The sequence below is a fragment of the Patiria miniata genome, unplaced genomic scaffold, assembly GCF_015706575.1.
Source record: "Patiria miniata isolate m_02_andy unplaced genomic scaffold, ASM1570657v1 HiC_scaffold_17, whole genome shotgun sequence".
In the NCBI taxonomy this organism is placed as follows: Eukaryota; Metazoa; Echinodermata; class Asteroidea; order Valvatida; family Asterinidae; genus Patiria; species Patiria miniata.
Genome location: NW_024037055.1, coordinates 2,418,317 through 2,432,745, shown reverse-complemented (window position 1 = coordinate 2,432,745; position 14,429 = coordinate 2,418,317). Strand labels below are relative to the sequence as shown.

The 14,429-nt window shown below is 39.0% G+C and overlaps 1 protein-coding gene across 1 annotated transcript in view; it reads right to left on the bottom strand.

Moving 5' to 3' along the window:
• The window catches only part of LOC119723421 (glypican-6-like), a 63,984-nt gene that overhangs the window by 24,506 nt on the left and 25,049 nt on the right, over positions 1-14,429 (bottom strand). Inside the window, exon 3 of the mRNA XM_038194041.1 lies at positions 860-1,251. Within this exon, the coding sequence (XP_038049969.1) occupies positions 860-1,251 (392 nt within the window). The remainder of the gene's footprint in view (positions 1-859; positions 1,252-14,429) is intronic.

Genomic DNA, 14,429 nt, shown 5'->3' with positions numbered 1-14,429 from the left:
TATTTTTTTCGGTGACCTTTGCCAACATGAAATTTGGCGACCACACGCAAACCCGGCAAACCTGTGGAAATTTATTTATCTTAGTTTGCCGTTGGCAACCTTGTGCACTCTTGTGCCAGGCGGCGGCATGTGGCAAGAAAATCTGTTGTGTTGTGCAAGAAAATGTCACAAAAATGAAACTAATGCTTCTGGCTGAGTTCGGTAACCGTTGGAAACAAACTGTACTGTCTGTGATGATGCAAGTAGCTCAACAACCAATCACAGACCGGGACTGAAATCCTGTGTCTGTGACTTGAGCTCTCTGATTGGTCGAAGGTGGTTGTCAAGGGAGTTGCGTATTGTTACCTCAGAGGAATTCCTTCCACCCCTAGAGGCATACCGGTGGAGTCGATACAGCATGAGTGCGTGCAGAACATCAAAGCCGGACAGCCTTTGACCCAATTTTTGGGAATAACATTTTTAACAGGTGGGAATACATCAGAAATTTCGATTTGAAAAAAAAAAATTGCTACTTTATTTTTTTTTTCATGAAATGCCTAAACTGTTATGGTATTCTTCCCCTTTAACCCTAAAAAAAAAACGGGCCACTGTTTGCATTTGACCGTTTTTGATGATGGATACTTTTCCCATTTTAATCCAGTGCAAACAGCCTGAGAATGTTTCCTCTCAGTTACTATTACCAAAGTCAGGTGATACCCTTATTGGCCAAACTCTGCCCCCGAAAACTGAAAACGTCAATTTTCCTGAGCCAATGGTTCAGTGAGGACACTTTGAAGGTTACAGATAAGCGATGAAGCGTTACAGATAAGCGGTGCGAGCTAGGCATGCATGTCTTCTAACAAAATTGAGCTTTACAAACCTCCGAGACTTGAGAAAGAACTTCCCGGCCGACCACCAGGCCCTGGACGAACGTCCGCGCCACGATGAACGCCCGCTTGATGTGTGAGGTCAGCTTGTTGGGAACGTCGCCAAACGGCTCCAGGTCGTCCGTGTGCTCGGCCACGCATTCCCAAAAGTCCTCGCTGTACTCATAATTGGAGTTGAGCAGGACAAACATGCGCTGGAGCAGCTCCGTGAAGAAGTCCTGCATGGTGTCCGCGAGGTCCAAGTCGCTGCCGTGGTAGTAGCGCCGAAAGTTCTCAAAGAGCTCGTCAAAGAACTCAGAGTTCTGTTGGTATAGCGACCCATAGGTTTCTGTAAACATGCGCCGTAGGTCGGCTTGACCCCTGTCTATCAACTCTTTGAAAAAATCTGCAACGAAGAAAAAAAAAAAGAACATTAGGTTATCATCGCAAAGAATAATTAAAAGACAGAACCAAAACCAAAGGTGATTTTTTTCAAACACTTCATCTTGATAAACTGAAATATATTACATCTTTCTGCCAACATTTTAAGCCCAGTTTGCTTCATTACTAATGCACAGGCGATGAAGGGGGGCCTACCCCTTGCCAATTTTTTGTGAAAATTATTACTTTGCCCACACTTTTAGATCTGCCATCAAAGAGAAAACCTACTGTACGCCCACCCCTTCACCACTTGAGATTTTTTTGGGGTGGTTTCAGGACAGATGTCTGTATTTATACAAAATGCCCATTGGGAGCTAAGAAAACTGTGGCTGCCTTGCTAGCCGGGTAAATCCACAGCGATGGATACCAAAATGAGTGTAACTTAAGACCATGAAAATCCAATATCCATCTAAATTCAGCCACCTCAGTTGCTCTGCCATAATTCTGTATTCTTATCTGGGCAAGAAATCACTCAAATGGAATGCTGGGAATGTCCGGCATATACCGAGGGGATTCAGGACGGTGAGGGTAGACCAGGACCCTCCAATGGGTGATTTTCTCTGTTGATGGAGGGATATATTACTGTCAAAAGTCATAAATTTGCAGACTTTAGATTTCCCGCTACCAATTCGTTTTTGAAGTTGAAGAGTTCATGACGAGAAATCTAAAACATTTAGATTTTCGGTTTTTAAAACTTTTTTTAAAATTTTGTGCGGAGAGAGTGCACATTCATGTCAAACTGAAGCCGGTAACGCACATCGCTGCGATTCCATCACACACAAAATGATCCATCACCGCTGTGCTTTTGAATTCGTAAACACATTGCATCTGTTTTATTAGCCGGAATAATGGGAAACAGGGGCCTGCTAATTCCTCTGACATTTACTTAAAGCCAATTACTCAGCCAGAAAGATGAGAAAAAAAATCTTTTGCGCGTCCATGTTTTTCTTGACACAGACTCTGACCTTGTCTGTGACCTTTATAGTGCATCTTACGCAGAAATGGTTAAACGTAAAAATGTCTTGGCGTGCACGGAGGGGAGCAGTTTCCATGCGATACGAGTCTTTGCATTTCCCAAGCGACACTTTTCTGACGTCAAACTCCGCAAGAACAATTTGTCAATTTCAATTTGCGACCGGTCATCATAAATTCATATCATTTTTCTCGTTGACATTCAGCATTGAAGGATTAGAATTTTTGATTGATGACAAAATTATATGTTTCTTTTAGAAATTATAACCATGTGTCACTTTCAAAATTATTTCAAAAGTTGCTACTAGGTAAAGACAGGTTGATGCGAATTTGCAGTGAAGTTGACATTCATAAAAAAAAATTGCAACAAACTTCATGAGTTGAAATGTGTTCAAGTTTCAGCAGATTACTTGCAATGCCAATATTTGGCATAGTCTAACCCTACCCTTCCCAAATCCTCCCAAATCCTCTTTACAAAATGGAGGATTTTTGCTGGATTGAGGCTACATGATTGCCGGTTTTGGAGGATGCACTGTGTCAAGGTCTTGGGCCGGACCTTGTGTTGTTTGGTCAGCAATGCAAAAATTAAGCCCTAGATTATACTTGAAATCCTAACGGAGGATTTTGCTGGATTGAGGCTGTATGCTACTTTTACATGAAGGCAGTTGGAGGATTTTGCGGGATTGAGGTTACAAAACTAGCAAAAATGCCTATTGAATTAGGGTTAATTAATAAGACGTCACAAAATCGCTCCATTTGCATGAGCATGAAGTACATGTACAAACCAGCCTCCACAGGCCATTGGTGCATAGATCTCAAAATTGATTTTAAAAAATATTCACTAACTAGTACATTTACATTGTAATTAAATAATGACAAATTTCTACAAAAGAATCTAAACTTCAAAGGAATAAGAAACACTTTCCTTCAAGAATAACAATTATAGACATTTAAAAAAATCAATGAGATTTTCCCAAGACAATAAGATCCCGATGCCAATAAAACCCTTCATCTGCGCTAATGATTCCACTGAGTCACTTAATGACATCGACGATCAATGCAACGACTTGTCATTTAAATCCAAAACGAAGCCGGAGTCGTACCCACGCACAATAAATGCTCTGAATAGGAAAGCAAGGTATTCAACGAGCTTGATCTCAAAGACTCCAACCAATCATGAATCATTCAGGAGAGGTCAATTAATGGGGCCGATAACTTGAAGACTTGCTCCCATTGCCCTTAAGTCCTTTCTAATTCACCAGATGCATTTATTCAAGAATCCATCCGCGTGGCACGAGCATTTCTGATTCTATGCTACTGGTATCTCCAAGGAATAAATTTCAAATGACTGCACGCATATCATGAAATACATGTGTAGTATAATTATTTTTTACCAAGAACCAAATATATTTTGAATTGGAATATTTGTGCGTCTCAGTTGATAAGATGACTCAAGGATGTTCATTTTGTCTTCTTCTGGAGAAAATTTAAATCTTCCCATTACTTTTTTTTTAAATTATTTTATGAATATTCATGTAGACCCATCAATAACATGTTGGCCATGAGGGCCAAATTTACATTAGACAAAAATTCAAAATTATAGTTGCACAACCATCCTTATTGTACAAATGTTTGAAGTAAATTACTTCAGTTTATTTTTTCCCCAATATCACAATGCAATGTAGTTAGGGAACCAGTACTGGTATATTAACGTTTCTGGTTTCCAGAGATATCCGTCTAATAAAATGTGGAAAATAAAGGAGAAATGTTTTAATAATAAGTAAAACGACCTTGATCTCCACAACCGTAACCATTTCATCTTTTAAATGATTGATTAAGGATAAATGACCGATGACAAACATTGATGCAGCGGCCCCCAATCTCAAATGATTGCCTCATTAGCATACATTATGCATATTGCGAAGGCAACGTCAACTGCCCCCTGCTGTTACCAAGAATATCAGGGAGAAAATACTGCATGATGAGTCACACTAGACTTGCGACAGCCCTCCCTCGGTTCATCTCATTTTCAAGACTTTGGAAGGCACAGAAGACATGAAGTAACAATGCAGCCTACACTTAAATCATGAACATTCATTTAAAATCCTTTCAAAGCCTTAGCTGGGCATGGAAGTAAATTTTTAATGTAAGTAGAACACCGAGCCACAAAAAAAGAGCTCTTTGTGAATTTCTTTTCTTCAAAGATACATGTTACGGGAAATGGGTCATTTGGGAGACTATCCCATAGACTTGTGCACACAATTTGTCCATCTTTAATGTCACCTAACTCCAATTTTACCTGATCCCACCCCCACAAATTTCTACATTTATGTGTTGGACCACGAGCAATTGATCTAGCCTATTTGCGACAACAAAAATTTGCCTCTAAAAAGCTCTGTTACATTAGGCAGACATTGAAGTGTCTCCCTGATGTCCGATGTCTCTTTAAGGTATAATTAACGACGATAAAATGTCTCGCAAGGGTATCATTAACAGGTATTACACAAACTAAAACTTCTTCAGTAGGACGAAGAAAGAAACCCTTGACGCTCCAGGCCAAATAACACAATTTCAGTTTAAACTTTAAATTGTTCTGACGGGTCGTTTTGTACAATTGTGATTATTGTTGCTTTGTGCTTCGAGCAGCAAGTTTGCAGAGAGTGGAAGACTAGCGCCAGTCTAGCCATGACTGTTACATCTGTAATGCATCTATTGTTATGATAAGGCTTGTTGGACAATGCTTGACTCATGCTAAGATCTCAGGCCTTGAGAAGCTTGCGCTGTTCACTCTGCTGGTGCTACTTGGGCTAGTCTTGGTGTGCAAATCAATCCAGGCAACACTTTATTCACACTCTGTTCATATGCAGCCTATGAGGATGCAGGACTGTGTTGGTTACATAGACATTTTTATACATTTTTAATACAAGTGTTTCAAATTCAGTCTTGCTGGCTTTTTATTCTTAAAAAAAATGAGTACCTTTTATATATTGTGATATTGAGTAGAAATTACCAGGTTCGAATATGGGACATTATGTTCTACTGGCAGGCACAGTGAATTATAATGATAGGAATCTTTGTTCAGGATAAAAAATGTCAGCAGATTCCCAAATTGGTCTGTAGAAATGTCAGATCTTTAGATGGATGGGTATTGTTCTGCAAATTTTAGAAGCAGATTTCAGACATGATGAGGACAAAAGTGAAAAGAATAACTGCCTTTTCTTCAAGCCTACCGTGCATGTATCCACAATGTTTACATTATTATAAGAAGTGTTAACAAATAGCAACAAAGAACGAAACTGCACCTCAGTTTAAAAATTAAAAATACGTAGCAACATTATTATTTAGTTTAAGAAATATGCCCTGCAACATAATGCCAACTCCAGGACAACCTAACCACTCGGCAGGACTTCACAAATCGCCGCTTAGAATCTGATACCTAAATATCTCGCCGAGTAATCTAAACATTTGTAAGCATGAGTGATAGACACTCCTTTTATTAAAAGGCCCGTATAATGCGACCACTCTATCACATCCACTTTATAATTAAAAAGAAAAAAAGTAGTGACACGTTAGACCGAACAACCCCAGGATCATCCAGATTAAACTCAATTGATTTTTTTTTCTCCAAAGCTGTGATTAATGTCGGGCGATATTAGAAAGGTGTCGGCGTGACCGAGATTGATTTGAATAAGATCGTCCTCAATTTATTTGTCATCCTGGTACCGGTGTGCGTAACAGTAGGAGTGCAAAGATCAAGTGGGCGATGGACTTGTGTCGGTTGTTGCTCGGGTAGTGTACTGTGGGGGTGGGCGATGTTTAAAGGTAAAGCACTCAAACAACAGTTTTGGCTTTGATTTTAGCAAACCATAAACTCCGGGTTATTCATGGATTTTGGTGGCAATCGTCGTGGAGCCTGTCATTGAATAACTGAGGTTGTTACAAGACACTGTGTGTTGCTTTGAGGTAAATGAATTGTCATAGTACCGTAGGTCTGTAGTGCAGCTGCGCAACAAATTTGTTGCGCAAGTCCTACGCATGGCGTAAGTTACATTGTAACACACTGTTATTTTTGGGTGAAAACGGCTGCTGTATGATGTATTGGCATGGCTTATCAACCTTAACAAGGTATGGTGCCTTTGGGAAAAGACATATTTTGAATAAATTGTCACTGGCTACCGTGTTTTTCATCAGAGGTGAACAACTTGCCTCACTCTATTGTTACTTTCGAGCAAACTGTTCCACCAAATTTTTAAATCCTGTCTCAATCTCCGAAGGTCGGCCCACACACGGGGCGTAAAATCCTGTGCTAATAGTATTAATTAAAGACGGGGGTTTAAGATCCATGTATTCATTTGCATGTATGGGTTCCACTTCCTCCAGTATTCTAGCATAGGGAATATTCAAACCCATTTTCAAGGCATCAGACTATACATCACTCAGGTTTCAGGAGGTGAAACAGTGTTTCTAAATTTTCGACAGCCGCGCCATGTCACAAGGAGAATCCTGATTTTGTTTTCCCAAATTTCAGCTTGCTTATCGCTTGGCCCCTAATCCAACAGCTTAGTTAAAGTTACTCCCTATTCGCTCCTCGAAAAACCAATAGGATTCCGCGATGAAAAGGATAAGGCTATTTCTGTGTCGGCAGCGAACAGCCTACTTGTCAAAGAAAGAAAAAAATCTTTCGCTGATCCACCCAGAAGGCCATATATATTCAAGCTACAGCACTGCTGCTTGTCTGCCAAATGCACAATTGCTAAATATGCTTATGCATACATGTACTGCACCGCTGTACGTACACATGAAGATTTGACATTTCATAGGTGATCACACACCACAGGTTACGTATCTGAACTTGTAAATTTACAGATGTTCAGCGTGTGTGTAAGTATGTCAAATTTTACATGTGTACGTACATGTTCATGAGTACATTTGCCCAGTTGCCCTACAAAACAGACCTTACTCAAGACTTGCTTTTCAACCACAAAAAAAACACCCTTCTCTGCTCTAATACCCCAGGATCTACAATGAGCTTCTTTTCAGGGCTGTGGGAGGGATAAATCGAACAAAAAGACTTTATCAACCGCCAAACAAGAGGATTCCATTGTTCTGGGTGCTTTGGAAGATATTAAGTGTCGTCAATTTCTCGCATGAGCGGCGTTGTGTTTTTTTTGGTGTGTTTTTCCCAGCGAAGGGACTTTTTGACAGTTGCACAATTCTTGCAAGAGCAGCGTTGTGTTTTTTTTTCTCCCAGTAAAGGGACTTTTGGCAGTTGCACAATCACTTTGTCTGATTGACATGGGGAAATTTGGTTTAAAAACAACAAATTAAATAAAAAGAAAGGGGAAGTTGTGAAATTAAAAACCGAAACCCTTCACGGATGCTTTCTTTTTTAAGTTGTTTCATCAATGATTGAGCAATAAGGAACAACCAAATCCAATATCCCTACATACATGTGACATGCAATATCATTTCGCTGAAATTTAAACAAAAATTTCACTTTTCTTGAAAATGACAGCACAGCAGGGGCCATGATTTCACAAGATGCTTGAGACTATTATTCACTTACATGTCAAGTCACGTAAGGTATTTCATAATGTACGGTAATTTGCAAATGTTGCACTGGTAAATATTACCTTTATATTTGTTTTTCATTTTCACCAATATTCCGGCAGTGAAGGGTATAAACATGTAATGTGCATCACAACATAAAATCTTTTCATCATACATGTTTTTATTACTTTTCCAAATGGTTTCGCAAATTTTGAACACATTCTTTTTCATCCAACGCTTCACTTTCTCAGACAAAAATAACAGTCAGTCTAACCCAGATTATTTCCTGCCTCGTTATGTCGTCTTTGCAATCAAGCACATACATGTGCGTGAAATCAGGATTAATCAGAACGAAGTTGATTTGCATATCTGGGCCAGCAACGGAAATGCAAATCTCATTATATGCATGAAACCCAGGATTATATTACACACTTGACAAAGAAGGAGACACAAACACGGTGGGGTTTACCTCCCCCCAGCCTGGGGAAATATGAATACCAATTAACCTGGTAACCCAATTTGCTTTTCCTCATCATAAAATTAACAGCAGACTGGTTAAGTGAACGAACGGCTGGTGACCAAGACTAGCTCAGAGGTAAATTCTTTTACCAACAACAGAAATCAAATTAAATGATGTATACATGCAAATTTATCATATTTTTGACAAAATACCAATTTCATTACACACGCGACAACAAAGATTTGAACTTTAGCAAATTGCTTTTGAATGTCAAAATTTGCTGGAAAACGTATACAGTTGAGTCTTTCTATAAATTTTGATGTCCACTTTTTTCCTGTCCCTGTTACATCTGACATCCATAATTGTATAATTCTGATGCACTCCTTTAATTCAGTTGCCCTCCAAGAGTGATTACGAATTGCAAACTACAGTAACTACCCAACAAATAAAAAAAATGTTTGAAGTCATTTTTAATGATACTTTGAATGGCAAGTTTCAGAGTACGAAGGTAACAGGGACAGGAGAAAATGTCACACTTTGGACTTTAAATGTATAAAATGACCTATTTGTGAAGTCATAAAAATATAACAGAGAGCAAAATATTTTAAACGACTTGAACAAGATAATCGACATGGTCACAGAATTTTTTTAAAAATACAACTGATCAAATCACAAGATTAACATCTCTTGCCGCCTTTTGACCAACTTGTCCCATCCCATCGTGCATACACTATAAGACCCCGTCACGTTGTCTGGATATCTAAAACGTCTCAGGGTCAATCCCAGGCGCATCCCAGGAAGCTAAACTTACAAGCTCCCCTAAATTTGATTTGAGGAGCCCAGGTGAATATCTGATGCAATTTGCCCGGTGAAATATTATTATAAATTACCGCAGCGGGTTGGCCGGCAGGGCCTAGAACGTAGAGTCGTCGAGCATTGGGTGGGATTAGATTGGCTCACGGTGATCGCACAGTATGTTCAGGTTACATGGTAGGTGCACGAAACAATGGGATGTATGTACAGGAATCAACATGATTTTTTTTTTTTTTTTTTTTTTTTTTTTTATGACCACACACAAGTTTTGACGCAAGGAGTGCAGGCACACTCTTTTGTGCAGCAATGACTTGCTTTGAATTGCCTATTGAGGATTTTAATATAAATTTGAATTTCTGGGGAAAAGAGGTCGCTATTCATTAACAAAGCCATATTGGGATTTGGGAATACAGACAAAAGTGAATTTCTAGTCATTGACATAATTTTATAAGTTCCAAAAACTGAAATGTTTACGATCTTTAAATTTTCAGACTGAAGTAAAGTTGCTACATCGCTTCAATAAACGTGATTTTTTTTTACTGTTGTAAACCAGAAAATGGGAACATTACAGCCCCTCATGTACTAAAAAATATGGCAACGTGACAAGGCTAAGTGACAGAACAAAAATAGATCCAGTTCCAGGCAGGCTATTTGGGGAAAAAAATGCGGCGGGCCCTTTTTCCCCCCAAGATTACATATTTTCCAAGATGGCGGATGGGTTCTTCCATTCTTCCATTTTCTTGACTATTTTGCTGATACAAAATTGTGTCCAAAAGAGCCGTAACCCTTAGATACCGGATAGCTACAATTTTGTTGGAAACAAACAAATAGACAATATATTTGCAAAAGAGACGGGCAGGGAAAAAAGGAAGCGAGCGGGGATGAGAAACTAGTTTATTTTTGACTTAGACACAATTTAAAAGCAGCAATGCAGAAAATGATTTGAAGCATTACCTAGCAGGCAAATGCATCAATTGTCATGTCCCAAATGTGCATGAGTGAATGCATAGAATCTACCTTACATGTACATGAATTTGACCGCACTGGTGCATGTCACGTCAATTTTAAAAAAAGAGTAGAAATTCAGAAACTGGATACAAGTACCAGTACATGGTGATGCACAATGGTTACAGTAACAACTCGATCGAGTTAAGTAATGCAATATGTAACTCTAATATGATGCAGTGTCGGATTTCAAGTTTAACAGGAGAAAATTTTCAACCCTTGGAAAGTGCAATTTCAGGTCTGGACTATCGATCACAAAAAGGGCTGCGCGAGTTTCTTGCTCAACACTGTCTTCTTGGAATGACACAAAATGCCAGCATGTAGGTCTTCCATTGCCTGATAATTTGGATAGTGAACTTTGAGAAAGGGATTGGGACATGAGGAGTCGTATGGATTGTCCCATCGGAGAGTCAATTTTATCGACAGTAAAAAGATACTTATTAAGGCTTCGGTTTCCGGAAAGTTCTCAAATTGAAAATATTAACACAATCTTAATATTCCATGCACTAACAAAAAAATACTGAAATGGTTTCCCCTTCTTTTTTATGTAGAGTATTTCACATATTTTTTTACACAAATCATTTATTTCATATAAACTTATAAAAGGTCATTAAAAAAAATGAAACCTGAAATACTTTTTATTGTAGAACTTTTACAAATAGAGGCATGTACAAGAACAGAAGCTACCGGTAGATGTTCATCATACATGAAAGTTCATTGCAATTTGCAGTCTACACTGTACATTTACATGTGGATTCCATGTACATGTAGTTGACCTTGTTGAAACAAGATGGCCACCGGCACTGGTGTCCGATAGCCCACTGGATATGAAAAACCACAGTTAGAACCCATGGTCCCCCGCAAGTGCATTATTTACATATACTTCTTATTCTGTGAGGAATGGCCACCTGGACAGCTTCAAAAGACGCTGACCGCTTTCAGTTTCATAGAGCTCATGGCTCGGCCTGCAACCCCCAAACTTCACAATCTCCACTTTATTTTGTTGGTGTTTATTGATTTTCCACAGTGAGTGTACCCAGTGTGGAGATGCCTGCATAATCAGAAGTATGGGAGGCCTAACACCTACAGCGTCAGAGCCGGTCTGTGAATGGGCGGCCGTGTTTACTGAGAAAACAATCTGTAGGAGTTTTGCTGCATTCATGTGGCAATACAAAGGAGGGTGGGGGTGAGGGGGGATGACGATCATGCTGAATTTCAAACAGGCTACGTCACAGACTTCTCGTTAGTCCCTGAGATCATGTGTACACAAAGGAAAGACTGTATGCTCATGCGTGTTTGCGGCCCGTATTCACTGCTGTTTTGCCAACTTGTTACTTGTAGCATTATGAGCAGGGTTGAAGTCTATCTCTTTTTTGAACAAAGAAATTGAGTGGAACGGATGTTTCCGACTATGACCTCCTTGCTGCACTAAGTATGGCCACTAACTCAAACACGTATGGAAGAATTCAAATTTAAGTATGCTTTTTCTCATCTGGGCACTTATTTACTTTTTTTGTCAGCTCTTGAAGTTGCATCATTGGAGAAAGACATGGTCTAGTTTTCTTACTTTTTTTAAGTGGTAAAACTAAGTCAAGTTTGCTAGAATAGCTAGGACGTTGAACACAATTTTGTAAAATTGTTATGCAAAGCACAGTAAACCATATTCTTACTTTGAAAAGTCTCAAAATACCATTCAAGATGGTGTCATTTACGAGTGTCTCAACATTTTTGTGTCAAAACAGTAAATTTAGACAAAGAAAGGTGGCGTCAATTCTTGAACGAGTGTATATTTTAAATGGTAACTTAAAAATTGAACTGAGCCAAATGTCAGTAGCAGCAGTGAAACTTACATGTAAAAGCAGAAATGTATCCATTTGCCTGAGTCATGTTTAAGTTTAATGGAAAGGTTAGCGGAATGTTTCTAAGGTCTTTCACTGACCATTCGTCCTAAAGCAATAGGTGTTTTGCAATAAGTGTTTCTTTGAATTTCAACGTCCTAGGGCAGTCCACTTCAATCTAAACCTTCTCAATTGTTCTTTTCAAATCCCAAACTTTTGCCAAATAAAAAAAACAGGAGAAGCATGAATTATTCCCTCCAGACAGGAACAAGAGAAAAGGTTGGACTGCTTTTGAAGGTAAACAAACATTGATACTGACAAGTTTCCCCGATCCAAAGACCCTGATAGGATCCTTTGAAAAACCAGAAATGGACTTCCCAAGGGATTTTGCCCAAATGTTTCTTTCATCAGATGCTTCCTTTTCAAGCCACTCGGCCGACTGTCAGTTATACTTACACAAATCCCTTTCAACATTTGAATCAACAACGATCGGTTTGAACTGCGCACGAAACAGTAGCCGCGTGCTGCCTGAGTATCCCCTCAGTTCCTTATCGGTTATGTCAGTATCTATTTTAATCGATACTTGAAGTTTCTTTTTTATTTAAAGCGTTACAATTGAAATCAGGGTCCACAACCACAACTGACATTTCATGAGGCGAGATCTATCAGCAATTTCCTACAGCCGGTCGAGTTCATGTGCTCCATCAAAAAAATTTCAAAACAAGTTTTCCCAACCAGACAATTCCCCAGACGCAGTGTATCCAGCTAGTGCCCCTGGGCCAGTAGTACAATGAGGCTATAACCCAACCAATTTCTATACTATTTCCCTCCAGAGGAGGGACAAGCCCAAATTCAACTGGGCAACATTTTTGACTAGATTACGGAAGGCGATAAAATAAAAGCCCATGACCTTGCTTGAAGCAATTCAATTTGACAGCATAATAAAACAACTTTGAAAGAAAAAACCTAAGAGGTAGGGAGCTATTTTGTGCTTGTGTAAGGCCCATGAAACCTGAATCACTCAGTGGCAACCAGCAGGGTTTTTTTTTTAGCATTCTAAACTCCGAAAGAATTTGTTACAAAAACAAGTGCTTGTATAGAGGTGCACAATAGCGTGCCAAATTCCTTTGTTGTCCAAATACCTGCGCTATGACTTACCGGTGTCCTTGTGGGTTCTAGACTATTTCCTCACTTAAAACACCAATTCCAAACCAATTTAACTTAAAGAGGAAATGTTTGGCTCAAACATATGTTTGTTTCTTCCTCTTTTGGGGGGGGGGGAGGAGGGGTTCTCAACCTTTCAGAAAAGGACATGTACCTTTAGTCAATTTCTTTATCAATTTCCAAATTCTAAATTATTCTACACCGTGCTTTGGTTACCAAGTCCTATTACCCTTTCAAAACTTCCATTTGAAGACAGCTTATCCCCAAAATAAGGTCAAATCAGAGTATTTATTCAGTATTGTCTGGCATCTTGGGGCACGATTCATAGTGCTTTGGCATTTTATCAAATACGACCAATCAAAGGAACAGTTCAAATAATGACATTCTATCCAGATCGACGAGCGAGCAAATTTGCTGTGAAATCAGCGTGGCCTATTTGGAACAAGCGAGGGGGGAAACGCATGGGAAATTCAAATGAATTTGAAAGAGGAAAATATAGTCCAGTGATGTATACGTCTTTTGCCTCACTGAAGTTGAATTCAATTTTCAATTTTAGAATGCAACCTCAGAATCCGGTAAACAAATACATTTAATTCTTCTTAGCATATCTTGCCTGTAATATTGCCTGAATGTTAAGCACAATAATCCACTGACCATTCCTTTCATAGCGTTGCAAGAACAGAAGGCCGTGCGTCTTCAAAATGCTATTAGTTAATGTTCACGAGGCCCTGGATTTTAACTGTACACATTACAACCCATTGATTTTCCTAGATGAGGATCATTGTATGCATGGCTGAGCATGTAATTGATTGCGTGTCATTATGATTTAATGACTCGTTCCTGAATGCTCCGGGTAAATTAAGAAGGCCAAAGCGAAGAGACAGTTGTAGCGCTGAGAAGGTTGACTGTCAACTTGCAAGCAGCTAGTACCGATGTGTATGGAGAGTATTTTAGCATTTTCAAAGTAATTCCGATTTTCTTGTGGAATTGTGATCATGTACACTGATTGGAATTTCAGGATGAGATGAACACATCATGTACACTGATTGGAATTTCAGGATGAGATGAAACTTATGGAACATGTGTGTACAGATCAATGCTCTCTTTACAGTTAACAAAAATTGAAAAATTTTGAAGAGTATAGTTTGTACTTGTAGAAAAAAATTCACTTGGCATTTTTATATGAGTTTTGGAAGTCCTGTTCCATTTTCTGGAGAAACAAAATTCAGTGGGCCACTATCTTAATAAAAAAAATCAGGGACTTGGCCATGTTCTAAATTTAGAATAACAGCAAACAATTTGTCCAATAATTTAATCAGGAATTCTCCGTTATTTCCTAAA